At 41.4% G+C, this 17297-nt stretch overlaps 7 protein-coding genes across 7 annotated transcripts; 3 read left to right on the top strand and 4 right to left on the bottom strand.

Annotated features, from left to right (window-relative positions):
* Positions 1–474: 474 nt before the first annotated feature.
* On the top strand, positions 475–1029 carry SJAG_00576 (intermembrane space protein sorting protein; the record flags this gene model as incomplete). The annotated part of the gene is made up of 1 exon (XM_002171817.1): positions 475–1029. One exon carries the CDS (start codon positions 475–477, stop codon positions 1027–1029), a length of 555 nt encoding a protein of 184 aa, XP_002171853.1.
* A 327-nt stretch (positions 1030–1356) lies between these two features.
* Positions 1357–4683, top strand: SJAG_00575 (hypothetical protein). Its single transcript, XM_002171816.2, has 2 exons — positions 1357–1589; positions 1633–4683. The coding sequence occupies exon 2, from the start codon at positions 2085–2087 to the stop codon at positions 3303–3305; it is 1221 nt and encodes a 406-aa protein (XP_002171852.1). The 5' UTR covers positions 1357–1589; positions 1633–2084; the 3' UTR covers positions 3306–4683.
* Positions 3566–5172, bottom strand: SJAG_00574 (SGT1-like protein Git7). Its single transcript, XM_002171815.2, has 3 exons — positions 4730–5172; positions 4293–4677; positions 3566–4237 (listed from the first exon to the last, which is right to left on the bottom strand). Exons 1-3 carry the CDS (start codon positions 4960–4962, stop codon positions 3740–3742), a joined length of 1116 nt encoding a protein of 371 aa, XP_002171851.2. The 5' UTR covers positions 4963–5172; the 3' UTR covers positions 3566–3739.
* Positions 5112–9400, bottom strand: SJAG_00573 (ubiquitin carboxyl-terminal hydrolase). Its single transcript, XM_002171814.2, has 3 exons — positions 9231–9400; positions 9085–9181; positions 5112–9022 (listed from the first exon to the last, which is right to left on the bottom strand). Exons 1-3 carry the CDS (start codon positions 9231–9233, stop codon positions 5610–5612), a joined length of 3513 nt encoding a protein of 1170 aa, XP_002171850.1. The 5' UTR covers positions 9234–9400; the 3' UTR covers positions 5112–5609.
* A 32-nt stretch (positions 9401–9432) lies between these two features.
* Positions 9433–13810, bottom strand: SJAG_00572 (U3 snoRNP-associated protein Utp1). Its single transcript, XM_002171813.2, has 2 exons — positions 10097–13810; positions 9433–10054 (listed from the first exon to the last, which is right to left on the bottom strand). The coding sequence occupies exon 1, from the start codon at positions 13263–13265 to the stop codon at positions 10668–10670; it is 2598 nt and encodes an 865-aa protein (XP_002171849.1). The 5' UTR covers positions 13266–13810; the 3' UTR covers positions 9433–10054; positions 10097–10667.
* SJAG_00571 (MAPK organizer 1 family WD repeat protein) lies at positions 13601–15142 on the top strand. Its single transcript, XM_002171812.2, has 5 exons — positions 13601–14101; positions 14145–14330; positions 14386–14422; positions 14468–14625; positions 14689–15142. The coding sequence occupies exons 1-5, from the start codon at positions 13942–13944 to the stop codon at positions 15039–15041; spliced, it is 894 nt and encodes a 297-aa protein (XP_002171848.1). The 5' UTR covers positions 13601–13941; the 3' UTR covers positions 15042–15142.
* On the bottom strand, positions 13861–17221 carry SJAG_00570 (vacuolar polyphosphatase). The gene has a single exon (XM_002171811.2). The coding sequence runs from the start codon at positions 16894–16896 to the stop codon at positions 15166–15168; it is 1731 nt and encodes a 576-aa protein (XP_002171847.1). The 5' UTR covers positions 16897–17221; the 3' UTR covers positions 13861–15165.
* Between the last annotated feature and the right edge of the window lie 76 nt (positions 17222–17297).

Consider the following 17297-nt stretch of genomic DNA (forward strand, 5'->3'; position numbering starts at 1 on the left):
CTTTTTCTGTAAAACTGAAACATTCTTTTTTTTTCAGTAAATGCTTCTTTATTTTTCAGATTCTTCGTCCTCCACTCGTTCCGTATACGCAAAACTGTTGATTCTGACATTCCGGAACGAGCCAAAAAAAAAATCCAACAAGACTGGAACTATTTGTGACTCAACTACCGAATTACTCAGAGTAATTCGGTGTTGAAGTTATCTATATTACTCCAATTCTTGCTGTAACAGTTGGTAAAGTTGGAACCAGTCATTGACCAGCTCCCATGCGAACTCACCTAGCCGGAACACAAGCCAACTTTTGGCGTTCTCTGAACGGAATCATCCAAAAACACTTCCTTTTCGCCAATTACGCTTGTTACTCATGCAACTATATATAAAAAATACCTATTTTTTGCTTCGACTTGGTTAAAGAAAAAAAAAAAAAAAACTGTTAACAAGACAATTTTGACGGCATTTCCGTTAGTGACAATAATGAAGTTCTTTGAGAATTGTCATCTGTTTAATTATCCATTTTCACATGTGTCTGCTGCACATTGGCAAAAATACCCTAACGAGTGGGCTACTCAGGTATACGCAATTGATACTCTAAAACAATTTGTGATAGAAGGTACACAGACCCTATATACAGAACGACTAATAACGTGCCGGCAATCGATTCCTCGTTGGATTCGAAAAATCACGGGTAATATTACCGAAACATATTTTCTAGAAACCAGCAAAGTTGATCTGGCGACTCAAACGTTCATCATCAAGTCCACCAACCTGACATTCAATGAATATTTGAATGTGGTCGAAACTGTGACTTATAAAAAGCATCCTGAACTGGAAGAAACGACTGTCTTTCAACAACAAGCCACAATACAAGCCCTTGTTTCCTTAAAACGTCTTGCAAATTATGTGGAAGACTACAGTGTGTCCCGTTTTAAACAAAACGCCAAGAAGGGAAAGCTTGGATTTGATAGCGTGCTGGCCCGACCAAGTCCCGTTGGCTTGAATTCACAAGAACGGACGAATAACACAGTTTAGTAAGTGTCCTGTGTTATGAATGTTCAGCTTATGAGCATTCTATTTCTGCGGAAAAACCAACTCGTTGCAGCTAGTTCTGCTTCTATCTTTTTTTCTTAAAACTCGTCATTTTCTTTTGTTTATTGTTCGCGTTTTGCGTGTTTCTTTATTGTTTCATAAGCTCTCGTCATTAATTACACTTGAGGATTGTAAGAGTAGTCAGCTGTTGTTGAACATGTCTTCTATAAACTATTTCTTCTACAGCTGCTAATATGCTTAGTTACAATTTCAATCAGTTATCTGTAGTTAATGTTCAACAAACATTCTCTAACGCTCCTATATATATCATCCGTGCTTTTAAGCTATATTATATCGCGGAGCACAAATACGTGTTTCTTACGAAGCCGTTATGTCGCAACCTAAGATCTAGTTTCTTTTCCGAACCAACAACAAGTGCTTAGCTGCAGCCAGCACCACACAGCTCAATCGCCGGGTAAACCTAAGAAATTAGCTCCAATTAAGGCCCTCTGTGTTACACTACTAATACTTTTGCTGAGCTAAACTTCTTGGAGTAGTGTTGGGTACGAATTTTTTTCGGGGCCTGCTTTTCGCTAATAAGCATAGATGTCGTTTCGTAAAGTGAATTACTCAACTCGGAATTAAAACTGCTTCACTTATTGAAACTATTATTACTGCTTTGTTATTGAAACTCTAGTCTTGCTTAAACGACTCGATCCCACGATTTTGTTCTAAGGCTTGGATTTTACCTATATCTGCTCTTTTGCTTCGGTACTTAATTGAACGACTATAGAACCGTTTTCTCCTATTATTGGTCTCGTATTCTTCATCTCTACTTTGTTTCAGCAAAAACTTTTCGATTTTATTGCAATCTTGCCTAGACGCTCCTTTGTTGACTCACAGTGGATTTCCTACATACAGTCTTTTCATTGCTAAAACAATTTGTTGGAGAATTCGTTTTCCATCTATGAATTGGGCTCACTTTTTATCCTTTTAGCAGTTCATTTCACGCTTCTCTCTGAAAAAAGAAAAAAGACGCTTTGTCACACAGGCCCCAAATGTCCTCAACTTCCTTTTCTTTGGAAGATGTAGCTGTCCCAACAAACACAAACCCGCATCGGTGTTCAGCCCGACTTCACCGTCATGTGGCTCCTTCTCCCGCCAATAGCTCATTGAGCAGCTTCATTACTCTTCATGTTCGTGGGAACTTGGATGCGGCTACAGTCACAGACATTTATACAAGCATTGCTGATGCCCCAGATCCTGGTGACACAGACACAAACGGAGTTGAGTATGTTACAATCACCTCTACTTCCCAATTTCTTTATACCTACAGTGCTCCAGCACCTACGACAACATCTTCTTCACAGAATGAACCAACACCGACGACATCCTCTTCCCAGATAGTTTCCGCTTTCTCTACACAGCCTTTTACAACCTCACCTGCTCCTTCTACCGTTTCATCGACAGCTCCTGTGGCTTCCACTTCCTCACCCGCTGCTCCCGCTTCTACTCCAACCAGGCCAAACCATACAGTTGGAATCGTCGTTGGTTCTGTTATTGGTGGTGTTGCAGCAGTAATTCTTCCTTTTATTATTTTATACGCAATACGTTGCTACAAACGGAAGAAGTATTTGGCTGAACAACGTGAATTTGAGAAACAGTTAGAAGAAGAAAAGTCACGGCTTGCCGTTTTGCGGGATGCTACCAACGAGCCGAAAGTTGGATATCGCGGCGGTATTCAGGTTCAGGAAACTTTACCTCCATGGGCTCCCCAATCATTACGAAATTCTATTTTACGGACACACCGGTCTATGCCCCCGGATAGGCGGTTCAGTGATTGCCGTTTCAGCAGTCTTTTGTTATCCAATACCTCCGAAATCCCAGCTATTCCTGCTCCAGCTGCCACAGATTTTCCTCGTGTTTCTCGAAACTTTTCATTCTCTTCTGTGACCTCTGCCAGCTTTTATAATGATTTTGCTAAACCAAGAGCTCCTTCTCGACGTTCAATTTCATATGGTGCTGCACAATCTTTAGAGGGAAGACCACTTGCTCCTATCCCTGGCCGAACCCTCATTTCTCCTACTGCTGCTTTAGAATCCAGCTCAAACTCACTCGCCTCATCTGTTTCTGATCGGAGAAGTTTAGATGCCTCCGAAAAGGACATGGATACTAAATCGAATTACTCCTTCGCTTCTGCTCACTCTTTGGACAGAACGGCAACTACCAAATCAACCAAGTCCGTCCCTGACAATCCTTTCCAAAGTCCGAAGAAGTAAATCAAAGTTTTTCGTTATAGGTCTGTATTGAAGAATTGCGTTTACTGGTGTTATCTTTGTTTTTATTCGTTTGATTTTTTTCAAACACAGTCTTTTTTGCTCATCTGGTGAAATGTCAAGCAATTAAACCTCTTTATGTCATTGATACTGCTCGCCATTTGAACATAACCCTTCATGATTTCGCGTAAAAGCGATTCACAAACATCTTTCGGTTTATATTTTATTCATCGTTCCCTCATTCTCCACATTCTCTGTTATCATGTTTTTTGCTAGTTCATTTTTATTTTGCAGCTCTTTTTTGGCCTTCATATTTGATTCCTTTATTATTGTCTTTGGCTATGTTACTGAAATTTACCGACATTAATTTCTGAAAAGCATTGCCACATATGCTGTCCCGTTCTTGTTCAATATGTATTTATTCTCTGAAATACGTGCTACCATTTCTTCGGTTCAACTCCTTTCGGAGGCTTCGTTTCAAACTTTCGCGTACCTACATCGTTCCAGTTCGTTGAGAGTGCAGTACCATTGCTTTCAACAAAGCTTTTCATCATCGCACGGCGTGTGTCATCGTCGGCATCATGATAGATTTGTTGAAATAAATTGTTAAGGGCGGCTTCTCCCGATGCTTGCGGTTCATCCTCTTCCAATTCTGCTACCAGATTATCCCAGTTTTTTTTATTTTGTTTATGTGAAGTTGCAGTAGCTGAGGATGGAGTTGTTGATACGGAAGAGTGCACTCTCTGGATATTGGAATGATTATCTTTTTGTTGTAACGCCTCCCATTTTATACATCCATTTCGTTTCTTCAAACTGATCTCTATTTTGGTCCTGCGAATGTCTAAGGTTGAATCTTCCGTTGCAATCTCATCGTACAGTGGTTCTAGCGTAAGGGTGTATACACTGTTGTCAGGTAGTGCAAAGTTTAGGGAAAGCTGTTTGTAAGTTAGTATTAACTCAAACGAGTACTTGCTTTCTTCTAGCACTTACATTATTGCAAGTGAGTTCGTAATGTACGGAACTGGGGTCGACATTTTTGGCATAAATGTCTATGCTCACGTAGTTATCCGACTGGGACCAGTCGTATCGTACTTTCTGAGCTAACGTTGTTGCTTTTACCGCTGTTGTTTTTGCTGAACATTGTTCTTTTTTGTCAAGACTAAGTGACAAGTCCTTGATCAAATTCTCAAGTTCGTTGTTCTGGGGTCGTTTCGTTACCGTTACTGTCTTCATCTCCTCCTCTGTAGCATTCGCTAGTTCTTTTTCGGTTTTTGCTATCCAAGATTCGAGTTCCTTATCTTTATAAATGTGTTCTTTTGCCCATTGAAAACAGAGCCCGGCGTTTGCGTATTCCTCTGTACAAAAGTAACTAATTCTACAATCGTTAATTGAAATAATGTTTCCTATACTGTACCGTAAATACTTACCCCCTCAGTATTTGTGCATTTCCGCAGGCCATTCCATTTTTCGTGTACAATGCTATAATTACAGCACATTCAGCATCCTTGCGTGCCCGTAAAGGCTTCTGCATGGAATTATAGACCGTAGCCCGCTTGAGGTATCCATCCAGCAAAACTGGGTCTGATTTGAGCAGTTCATTTAATCCGTTTAAAGCTGCTTCCCAATCATTTTCTTTTATTGCAGAGTTTACAAAATCCATTTGGCTAGATATTTCCGTTTAGCGGTATTTATAAGGTATTGATTTTCTTCTGCGAATGCTTCAAATTGTCTGTTTCTAGCTTAATTGGTCATTAAACTTAGGGATAGTAGTATTATAGGCGCATGTGAACAAAAAAAATTCTGGAAAATACCACAGTTTGTGTGTACATCTGTACATGTGTTTGTGCTATAGAAATGAGCAGAAACGTTGATTATTGTATATCTGGTTTTGATACTTCTTGTGGCAATGGTTTACAAGGAAAAACTAGTTTGAATAACTATTCGGCTTCATAAAAGGCTATCTAAATGAACAACAAAAGAAAGTACTAATAGAAACAGTAATGCTGTAAATGTCTTTTTGTACAAGCCATATAAATATCATCCAAGTGATGGAGTTTATGCGTGTTGAAAAAGGTTGATTTACAAACAATAAGGCACTATGCAAGCACCAACACGAAAATCTGCTCATAACGAACAGTCGAGACTTCGTGAATTAAATAGATGGGTATACTGAGGAAAGCTGTGTCACATCGAACATCAGTGAAACAGTAACGCCTTAAAATTATACTGAATCAGCTGCTGCTCGTATACGTATATAACGAAAGCGGAGAAGCAGTATATAAATCATTTTCAAAGTGCTTTTTCGCCCTATTTCATATGAATGGCCTGCTCGTTACCATAAGTCTTGTACGTAGAACGTCCCGGATAATCCAAACCAAGGACGTGTAAACTTGAGTCCAGTTCGTCAAAGGGGATTTCCGCATCCTCCTCCAAGTAGTACGGTTGGGACAACGTATTAGCTTGGAGAATAGCAACCCGTGCTTTTGCCAGTAAAACAGAAGGAAGGTGAGTCCGTTCCTGAAGACGTTTCTTTATCGAAGCAACGTTTTCGCCCTTGAAAATCTTAAAGAGGAAAGGAATTCCATGAGCTCTTGCAACATCGCGGTGGAAATGTTGAACGGCAATTGTCATATTACCCTCTGAGTCTGTAAAGTAATCCTCGGGAAGGATTTCGACAAATTTCGTTGAGAACTCGTTGAGGTCGCTTATGCTATCAAGATTGGAATGAACTTTCAAAATACGGTGATTGTAAACCTCGTACAAGCATAGTAACCCAGCTTGCTTTTCATCCAAAAGTAGCTTTTCGGCAACGTATGAAAGAATATCTTCGACAGTGCCATCTTGATTTACATAAAATTGAAGGCGCTCATCCTTGCTTATTCCATCAGAGAGAAAATCAATGGTCATATGAGTTTTCAATTCCAGTTCAGAAAGTGGGATTTCTAAAACTTCATAAAGAATTGTGGTATACTGGTTGTTAATGGCAGCGCTTGTCAGCACACTACGTAACACAAGGTCTGGGAAGTATTTAATCTCAGCTCTTGGAGTTCCCGAAGGATAGTTCGTCGTGGTAAAACGTAGATACTCAGGCCGAACATTGAGTTCTTTAGCAGCAAGAGCGGCCAACTCGGCGTACGTATACTGACTTGAGATGACTTTCTTAAAACATCCATCCAGATTGTCCGGAGATTTTGTCTCATCGTAATCCTTCGGAAGAAAAGTAACAGTCAGCCGATGCGACAAAAAGTCATAGTACTCGAGAGCGTTCTTGCAAGAATGCTGCGAAATGGCTTTAGAAGACACGTCAAGAGTATCGTTTCCTTCATCTTCTTCAGCAACTTCAGTTTCAGTTTCCTGCTCTTGGTCTTCGTCTTCATCTTCATCTTCGTCTTCGTCTTCGTCAGCAATTTCAAAACAGATAATGTCTCCGTCTTGTATATCCGCTGTTTCAAAAGAAAGCTCCGGCGAAAGTTTTTCGACCATGGACTTCTTAACCTCTTCATAGAAGTTAATTCGAGTGTCGTCAGGCCAATCCATTAATTTCTTAACCTTTGAATTTAAGATTGAAATTTCTGCTGTTCGATCCACAACGCAGGTTGAAATTCCTGAAATCATTTGTTTTTCTCGGTCAAAGTACTTCAAGAACAGCAAGCATTCCTCCTTTTCTGATTCGGATTCTTCTTCATTAGATTCAACTTCGGACTTATCCTCATTTGTTGTATCAATGTCCTCTACATATATACGAAGATCCATTTGCTTGTGAAGATGGATTTCACGTAATTTTTCAACATTTTCCGACTCATCTTCAAGCAGAATATCGGGCCGCACAGTACGATTTTGTCTTGTGTTCATGATCCATAAACGGATACGAGAAGGATCGCGTTCAAATAATTCTGCCAAATGGACCTTCAAGTCATGTACTGTCGCCGTCTTGGGAATCTTAGTTGGGACAACTTTGTGTTCGTCTAAACCAGCAGGGTCACTAAAGTCAACAACGTCAAAACCATGATTAGCTCGAAAGGAATCAGACGATAAAGCGAACAAACGGCGATATAAATGTTGTTGCTCACGTTCACGTGCTTTTTGTTCAAGACGCTTTCTCTCTTCTTTTACCCCCTCGCTGACATGAGCAGGTACATCTTCATCCGTAATTGGAGCAAGAATTTTCTCCAGTCTACTTTTGCGGAAATAGACAAGCATGTAGGCATTCATGAACCGTTTGAACGGGTTTCCGATATAGTTTTTGTGACGAACCTTAGCTTCACCACCAAAGTTATCTTCCAAGACCTCTTTCAGTGTAGCTCTTGTTACACGATCATCATCAAATTTAAACCAGCCGCTGTCCGCAGTTGGTTTAATCAAAGCGTAGTAATGACCACCGTGCAAATCACCGCCATGAACAAGGACACCATGTAAAGCATAGACGTGAGACTCGGATTTATCGGCGGACTCAGAAAGATAGGGCTCCAAGTCAATTTCTAACGGGAATTCATGTCGGTCATTTATCTTAACCATCATGTCGCGCATCATATCATAATCAAACCGTTTTAATTGCAATTGTAAGACATCAGGGAAAGACTCAAATAACATTCCCTTGTGGGCATCCTGTAATCCATGACCTTCTGCATAATATTTGTTGTCACCAGTCAGCGTCTCCACTTGAATGGCATCACGGAAAGATTCTTCCAAGTTCTTCATGCCTTTAACATTCAGCTGAACGTCCCAAAAGTCTTCAACTCTAGAAGATTCATAATCCACATCAATACACTTGATATAGCTTTTGATTTTTCCGACAAAAATATCGTTGAGTGCAGAATCTACGGGAGTACCTTTCATCTTCTTTTCCAAATTGTCTTGCAGCACACGATTAAATTCTTGCACATCGTGTTGCATAAACGAGTCAAAAGAATTCCATCCAAAAGATTGTGTCAACTCCGTAGTGCTCACGGGCTCGCTCTCATGTTGCAGATTATAGAAACACCGTTGGAGGGCATATGCCACACTATCAGTGGGCGAGTCGTTTTGCGTGGGGATCGTAAAGACGGTGCGTCGAAAAACATTGGTAAAGTATAGAGACTGTAACAGGGAATTCATGTAACAAGTGGCCCCCTGGTTCTTTAAACCAACAAAACCTGTTTCCTTTTTGGAGTTATAGTTAACGAAAGAGTGCCACAAAACACCAGTAGGATCCTGCATGACACGAATGCAGGCAGAAACGCAAATGCGATTATTCTCTAAGAACGGACGGGCGTACGCTGCTGAAGGCTGTGTCAACTTTCGCAGATCAATGAATCTTGTGAAGCCCCAATCTTTTACTTCCGTACGGAAACGGTGATGCGACGTATTCAACTGAAGCACCGTAGGATCATCCGCGTTGGATAATATAAGAGCGAATTGCGCACACAGGGCGTATGTTTCGTCTACATAATTTTCAGGGTCGATTTTAGTGGAGCCAAAACGTTTCTTTTCAGCTTCGGCTTGTTCAATCATAGCAACCTTAGCAGGGGCAAGGTACTCAAGAAAGACGGATGTGTACTCTCCTTGGTTGCAGCCCTTTGGAAAGAGCAAAATCCGCCAGTTGGTTTCACCAATAGTAAATATGGGGCTGTAAACTTTCTCCTCAAGCTGGTCCCAATTCTCAATTAGCCAAGTATAGTGTCCATGCGTCTCCTCCTCTAATTCAGGCTGCTCGTCCACTAGCGTATTGTAAATTTCATCGACTACGAATAATTAGTACTTGGTCAACACGTAAAAAAAGCTTAAATGCTGAATAAAACCCTACAATCATCTGCACGGAGAGCGGCTTCCGACGACTCATCCAGCTCCATGCCACTGCTTTCTAGACTGGGCTGTTCAGACTCGTGTTTATCATTTGCATCCTACAGAAGTCAGCAGTTGATACTACAAGGCAAACTGGATACTCCTTACCATTCTTAAACCATAAAATTAATCATAAGAAAGCTCGTTATCGTAACTTTGATCGTAAATTGGCTAAATAACTCGTATATCACTTACTGCCTAAGCAAATAGTCTCTGTCTCTGTCAATTGTGCTGGTTAACAGTAGGTTAAGGACAAGCTGAGGGTTGACTTGGTGGAGATATCGTTCGTCCTAGTCGAAGGGAGAAAACCGCCGGTCGCTGGAAGACGCGTATATTTCCACCGCCAAATTTTGCTACCTAATGATGTAATTATTACATCATATTCCGCACGTGCTTGCACGTTTACAATTGAAGTGATCACGTGAAAGTGGGACACTGACGATGATAACGCATACAGCTAGTAAAAGGTATTTTTGGTTGTATAATTGTGATGTCCATTTATAACGGAATGGGCTAGTGCAAGAATTTAGGCATGGAATTTATCTGTGCTTATTGGTCCCATTAAAGAGGGGAAGCGCAATTGCGGACAGTGTCGGCATTTGAATTTCTTATCGGTTATGCGCCTGTAACCTTAATTTTTAAGGGTATAAATACAACTCCTGAAACATCGCAAATACGGGAAAAGATAAAACTTTGGAAGGAGAGATATCGAGAAAGCTGATTGTTTGTCAACTTATCAAATCATTTTATAAAACGGATTCGTTCACGAATTGAACCATTTGAAACATAAATTGCTGTAAATGTACTTCTTAAATGTTAAAGGGTGATGCGCATGCTTATCGGAATGAAGATATAAAAAGGTATCACTAATGCTTGGGAGCGATTGTATTAGCAGTGAGTTCCAAGCTGGGTGTATCTTTTCAGTATATGTTCTTTATCATGTCAATTAAAAGCCAAGACGTGCAATTACATACCAAAGATTCCAAGTGACTAAACAAAATCATTTTTGCGATGCTGGTTCATTTGTTATGTAAAGGGTCTGCAAATTTCTATTTCACTTGGTATTTATTACCTTGGTAAAGCACCCCGAAGGCATTATAGTCATGACCCTTAATTCGCTTAATTATTCAGTTCTAAAGGAGATAGAAGCGTTAGGGTACTCGGCTCTTACTAAGTCCCTTAGTGTATGAACAGTTGGATTTTTTCCAGCTGGATCCGAGTGTAATGAACACTGCGTTTCATATGGAGACACAGGCATTCATTTCGAATTCTCTCTTAAGAGTTACGATATACGTCAGTTATTGGTACCTTCAGATCATACATTGTTCTATCCTGTCTGTCTCCATAAAATTCCTGCTCTGCTAGACACGAGGAATACAACTCAACGCTTAATCCAGCTGAAAGGTCTTAAAACCGTGTATTTTACTACCCTTAAAAAAACAAACTGAACCACAAACCCACTTTTGAAAACCAGATCAATAACAGATCCTAGCCATTTTTCTATACTTTGGCTTTTTAAAACAAAGAGCGTATATAACTCCCTGGTTAAGCAGCATCAACAGCCATTTCATCAGAATTGATTCCGTCGGCTTGAGCAGCTGTCATTTTATCGAGAACAAAATCCAATTGATACTCGTTTTTTCGAGCAAGTTGTTCAATCTTTTTTCCAAACAGCACAAGATTCTTTCGAACGCTAGTAAGTTGCCCACTGTACTCGAAGCTTCTCATTTTAAGCAGTGGTCCATGATGAGCGAGTAAAGCTTTCAACCACCGAAGGTGATACTCAATATGGGGTGTCTCGTGTGAAAATTCGGAAATGTAATTGATGAACTGCTTGAGGTACATGACAGGAAGCTCTCTAGCAACATGCTCAATATCCTCAATGGGAATTGATTCATAAACCTTCATGACGACGTTGTGTTCATTCAAACGCAAAGCCATCACCAATGCAAGAAGGTGCTCACCTTCCGCAGATGCTGCAGCGATTGTCTCTGGAGTAATATCAATATCCAAATTAAAGGGATCGAACACCAGTGCGTTGTTCAACGAGTAAACAACCAATCCCTCAGTGGAAGCAGCAGCAAACGATTCTCCACCAGGTGAAAACTGGATGCATCTACACATTGCCTCGGGCCGCACACGACGAGATGATAAATCGCCTCTCGTAGCACCCGGCAGGGAGTTGTCAATTCTGTCTTCAAGATCAGAAGCCTCACCTTGAGTGTCAATCAGACTCATTGGGCCAGCCTCCGTCATGTCTTTACTGTTAAGCATCTCCTTAACGCCATCAAGAGACTCATTCTTAGAAATTTGAAACTTCTTCACCAAAATACTGGTAGCAACATCGTACAAGCAGATGTACTTGCTTGTTCCGGCCGTAAGCACACAGGAACCATCAGCAGTATAGCAAATAGAAGTGAACGTTTTGTTAGAGGTGGAATTCTCAGCACTCCGTGCATCATTCGCTTTCCGACCGCCAGACAAATCTTTCCGTCCATCAATCAAGGAAAGTTGGCGAGCATTATCTACGTCCCAGAAACTAAGTTGGCCGTCGAGTGTTGCAACGCAAAGCTCTTTACCATCAGGACGGAATGCAATAGATAGTACATCAGAAGGCATGGGCAAAGGTTCCACAATGCCGCTTCGTTTGAAGATATCCCAAACACGAACAGTTTTGTCCCAACTGCCACTGGCAAGAACGCCCGAGTCGTTTGAGAAAGAAAGTGTACTGATTGGGCCCTGGTGTCCAGCTAAACGTTCAAGAAGCTGACCCGTTTGTACTGACCACATGTAAATCTCGAAAGTGTCCTGACTTCCGGCACAAACAATTTCACCAGCAGGATCGACAGCCACACAGGAAAACTGAACGCGGGACGGAGCAGTAAAGGTGCGGAAGTTACGATAACGAATGAGATCCCAAGCACGAACGGATCCGTCCAGAGAACTTGAGAACAGTACATTACCACGTTTTGCGAAACAGATACCGGTAACAGCAGCGGTATGCTGAGTAAAGGTAACGATGGAGAAACCAGAGTGAAGATCCCAAAGCTTCAATTTTCCATCGTCTGCACTGGTAACGACACGTTGACCATCCGGAGAATAGGCCAAACTGCTGAGGACATCATAATGTGCTTGTTGCTTAAGGATATAGGATTCAGATTGCCATTCCCAAACAAGAAGCTGGCCAAGTTTACTGGAACCAATAGCTATCCATTCACCACGTTTGTCAATGCTGATAGTGTCAATACTGCTCTGTGCAACACTGAGTTGATAAAGCATATTAAAGGAAGGCATCTCATACAAACTGAATAAGCCATTGCTGAAGCCAACCACAAGCAAGTTTGTTGCAGGATGAAAAGCGGCAGAGCGTAAGAAGGAGTTTTGTTGCATGAAATAATGCCGGTCTTTAATCATCCAAATGTGAGTACGGTTTTCAATACCCTCAGCTTCTTCGTCAATTACTTCACCTGCCTGAAAGAGTGGTGAATAATTCCAGCGGAAGCAAGCACCATCCTTACTAACAGAGTAAATTGTTTGTTGGTCTTGAGAGAAGAAAGCCCGAACAACCGTGTTTTTGTGACCAGTAAGAGCACATGGGTGGAATCCTTCAACAGGGTCCACCGAGTGTAAACGAACCGTTAAGTCCTTTGAAGTAGAAAGGAAAAACCGAGAATCGGCGGACCAACCGAGAGAGGTGATATCGTCAAAATGTCCCGTATACTCACGGTGTTTGACAAACGGTGCAAACTCCAGATCGTCTGAAGCATTAGGAGTTCTCCAGACCTGCACAAGCTTTCCTATAGCAACTGCGAAATAGCGTCCGTTAGGAGCGAATTCAATTGCACGAACGGGAGACTTGAAGTTAAAGTAATACAAAGCATTTCTGCGCACAAAATTTGACAAGATAGCTCTTCCATCTTCGTCTACAGTCATCATAAGCGTAGCTTGAGGTGAGAGTGCAATCTGGGTGATATTTTTTCTGTTTTCAAATGGGAAGGTAAACGATTTGTTATCCTTCAGGTTAAAAGCCGTGACCCGATTGCCAACCGGACTTAAAACAGTGAATCCATCTGGAGTAAATACCAAATTTCCCTTGGTATAAACAGTACCCAAGAAATTTGAAAATTGAAAGTCTGTTTTCATGTTGCAACCAAAACGAGCGAAGAACGGCTCAAAAGAGCACCAAAATAAATGTCCTTAAGAAACAAATTCTATTAAAACGTTAAATAGCACCAAAAACGTACTGGAATGGCTTCTTCCTTCAAAAATTAATTAAACAACCCAATGGTGGTAGGGAGTTCGACGGTGCAGTTGGGTCTGGTTGGTAGGTGTTGACAGCAGAACACAACGAAAAGAGGACGAAACGATGAGGCGATGTGTTATGAGGTTTTTGAAAGAGTATTTGATAGATAGTTGTGTAGTGCTTGTATACGTAGTTCGTTAGTAGAATTTTGTTGAATGGAATGGAGGTGACATATGTTGGAACGAAATGAATGACAAAATGTTCAGCAAATCTCCAACTGAGACGGAGGAGTACATGAATGAGCGAGATAATATGAATACCAATAGTAATAAGCATTCTCTACTAATTATTTTTGGGCAACTACATGTTTCCTTAATAATAACAACTCCTACATATTGCATGTAGTTATTTCAATATTACGCTCGTTTTCTCTTTATCAATCTCCTTACTCCTTCTTCATTCTTCTGCGGATCATATAGTAAACTTCTATATCATTTCTCTACTCATTCTAAATCTCCTACAACAAACAGTCAATTTCTTGTTGCACTGAACTACTGCTGGATTTAAAAGTGTTTTATGGGACTAGAACTTGTGAATACTTTACAGACACCAACAAAAGAGGCCCTTAATGTAGTTCGATTCAATACGACGGGAAATTATGTTCTGACAGGGGGGAACGACCGGCTCGTTCGTATTTGGAACTCTTATACGAAACTATGTATACGCGAATTTCAAGGTGTGTTATTTGTTTTGTGATTAATAATTAACACAATCTTCAGGACACCTAAAAGAAGTACTCGATATCGATGTAGTTGATGACAGTAGCAAATTCGCATCCTGCGGCGGTGACAGATCAGTCCTATTATGGGACGTAATGACTGGAAATGTTCTTCGGCGTCTAAGTGGGCATTTGTCTCGAGTGAACACTGTTTGTTTCAACGATGATTACTCGGTGCTAGCAAGCGGTAAGTACAGGAAACGGATATGCACAGGGAATTAAATCATTGACATATATTCTAGGTTCCTTCGATTCCACAGTAAGACTGTGGGATTGCAGGTTTGTCATTTTCCAATATCTATCAAATTCCTAACGCACGAACAGATCAACATCCACCTTGCCCATTCAAGTATTAAATGACGCTAGAGACAGTGTAGCTGCAGTAAAAATCACCGGTCACTTTATTCTCACTGGCTCGACAGATGGATGCTTACGAATTTACGACTTGCGACAAGGAAAATTATCCACTGATATGCTTCAAGGTAACGTCGTGATACCTTTCAAGGCTCATTTCAAAAAATTATTACTAACGTTATAATGGATAGTGCCAATCACTAGTCTTCAGCCATTCGAAAAAAAACCATCCGTTCTGGTTTCCACATTAAATTCGGCAATTCACTCGGTTGATGTTAGCTCGGGGGCATATCAGCACCATTACACAGGTCATGACAATAAACAGTATCGAGTACGTTCGTGTATTACCACAGATGAAAGCTGTGTAATTAGCGGCAGCGAGTCAGGAAGCGTATTTGTTTGGAACAGTGAAAATGAGCAATTGCTCTATCAATATAATGTAGCAAATGATGCTATTGTAAGCGACGTCTGCTACCATTCAACAAACAAACTATGTGCTGCCCTTTCCAATGGAGACGTCGCTGTTTTCAGTTTACATAAATAGAATATATGAATGCTTTTACACCCACCAAAAAAAAGTTAAGATATGTTGCCTTAATTTCTTAGAAGGCTTTTATAGTAAGAAAATATTGACATAATGTGGAAAATGAGCCCTTGTCCCACGCAATCTAGTTGTAAAAATCATCGTCAAGAACATCAGCACGAGAACCCACATATGCACGCCACACATAGGTCTTTGCGAGTGCATTCATGTCTCTCTTCTTCTTTTTCTTCTTCTTCTTTTTCTTTGAGATTTCTGGGTCTTGCAGTGAGGCAACGGGTTCTTCATCTTTCGATGCCTTTCCTGCGATTCTGCGAGCTAATCGAACATACTCTGGAACAGTGAGATCCTTCATATAGTATGGCTCACTACGCGAATCGTACAGCACAGTAAATTCAATGGGGGTACTTTCATCGGCATCGATATACTCAGTCGTGTTCAAAAAATATTGCGTAAAGCCAGTAGGTGTGAAGGGTTGAGGTTGGTATGCTGGACCAGGGCTTCCAGGAACCGCGCGCTTCTTCTTCTTGTTCTTCTTTTTCTTTTTCTTCATTGCGTCAACAATGTCTCCATTCTCATCCCCGTCCTCAGACAGTTCCAGCAAACACAACTCATCCTCTTCAGCACAATCTTCATCATCTTCAACTTCCGTCATCCGTTCTGCACTTTGGAGACTCTCGGTGCCGGTGACGTTGTACTCGTAAACCCGGAACGAAGGAAACATCTCCGGAATGATACTCGCTCCAACAACAGCAACCGAATAAGACTTTACCTTGTCGTCAATGACAGAATCATTTTCGTTTAGCGGAACTGCTGGCAATGCCTCATATTGGTTGCTGATGAGATTCACCAAGTAATTGGGTTGAGCACTGCGAATGGAGATGGTGCGCTCGTTCTGAGCTACGTCAACATCGTGCTTGTGCTTGTATTGCATGAAGGCAAAGTGGTCGACATTCATATGTCCATACAGCTGACTGATAACAACATCTCGGTATTGATACATTAACCGAGAGAACATAGAATAGCATCGATCGTACCATTGATCACGAGTAGGAGGGATGTGTCCAATAATGTAAGCCTTCATACCGCGTTCCCTCAGCAGCTTCAGTTGAACACGAAGCCAGCGCAAATGCAGCGTTCCGGCTTCGTGCTTTTTGTTCGGGCAACCATCAACAGCCGCGTTCTTCGACGAAAGGTACAACGTATTGATGGAGAGAACAGCAAGCTTGTTGGGGATCACTTCGTTCACATAGTAAGCTCCGCGTTGGAATATGTGTCGTTCAAACTCGGGCAAAATGGGCTCCCAAGCCTGCTCCAAATCTTCGATCATGAGCGAAGGGCCGGCAGTCATAATGTTGTGTGGGTAAATGTCATTGTTACCAATCGAAACGACGACCGGGATGTCTGGAAACGTCTCTACCATCCAATTAACCAAATCTCTATTGGCTTCGGCAATCTCTTTACGCGTACGAGGAAAGTGATTGTCGTTATCGTGTCGAGAGTTATCACCCGTCCACAAAACAAAGTCCAGTCCGCCTAGAACATCGTCTTTGTGTTTTGAGAGCCAGCTGAGTGTCTCGTTCACCAAAGCTAACGAACTGTCGCATGCGTAACCCGGTCCGGGAGAGAGGTAGCGAGCTTTCTTCTGCGTAGACAAGTCCTCGTCGTGATTATGACAATAATTGCTTGTAGAAGAGCCCGCACTGTAGTACTTGTCAGGGTGGAAGTCTGTTATATGGAGAAATCGACCGCGCAAGTTTGGCTTGCTCTCCGTAGTGGCACATTCAGCAACCCAGACGTTCCATAAGGAAACGAAAAAGGCAAAGAAGCAAGCCTGATTGAAAAACGGTCTAACCATTTAGTCTTAAAGCTCGCAGACTTGCTGAATGCTGAGAAAAAACGCAAAAAAATCAATTACCAAGGTGTTCCTTGTCAGCACCGTTGTAGTCACTTCAATTACGGTCTAATGGTCTAAATTAGCGAAGAAATCCTCAAACTTCGTAAAGACGGTGTATAGACAAATTCAGAAAAACGTAAAGCCGTGCAAAGCCCGTAGAAACGACAAAAAGCACAAACCGTTTGACGGTACTGTGCAAAATCTCGTCCTAGTAAGCGCAAATGCAGGAGAAAAAACCCTGCAAAGTGTGTTTTGCTAACGTTTCATCGCTGTTTAGAAGCTCCGCTTGTTTAAGGTTATCTTACGTCATACCTTCAAACTCTGGTTATGCTTAGTTTCGAAACGGGTGCCACCGCTTAACC

Source organism: Schizosaccharomyces japonicus, assembly GCF_000149845.2.
Source record: "Schizosaccharomyces japonicus yFS275 unplaced genomic scaffold supercont5.1, whole genome shotgun sequence".
Lineage (NCBI taxonomy): Eukaryota > Fungi > Ascomycota > Schizosaccharomycetes > Schizosaccharomycetales > Schizosaccharomycetaceae > Schizosaccharomyces > Schizosaccharomyces japonicus.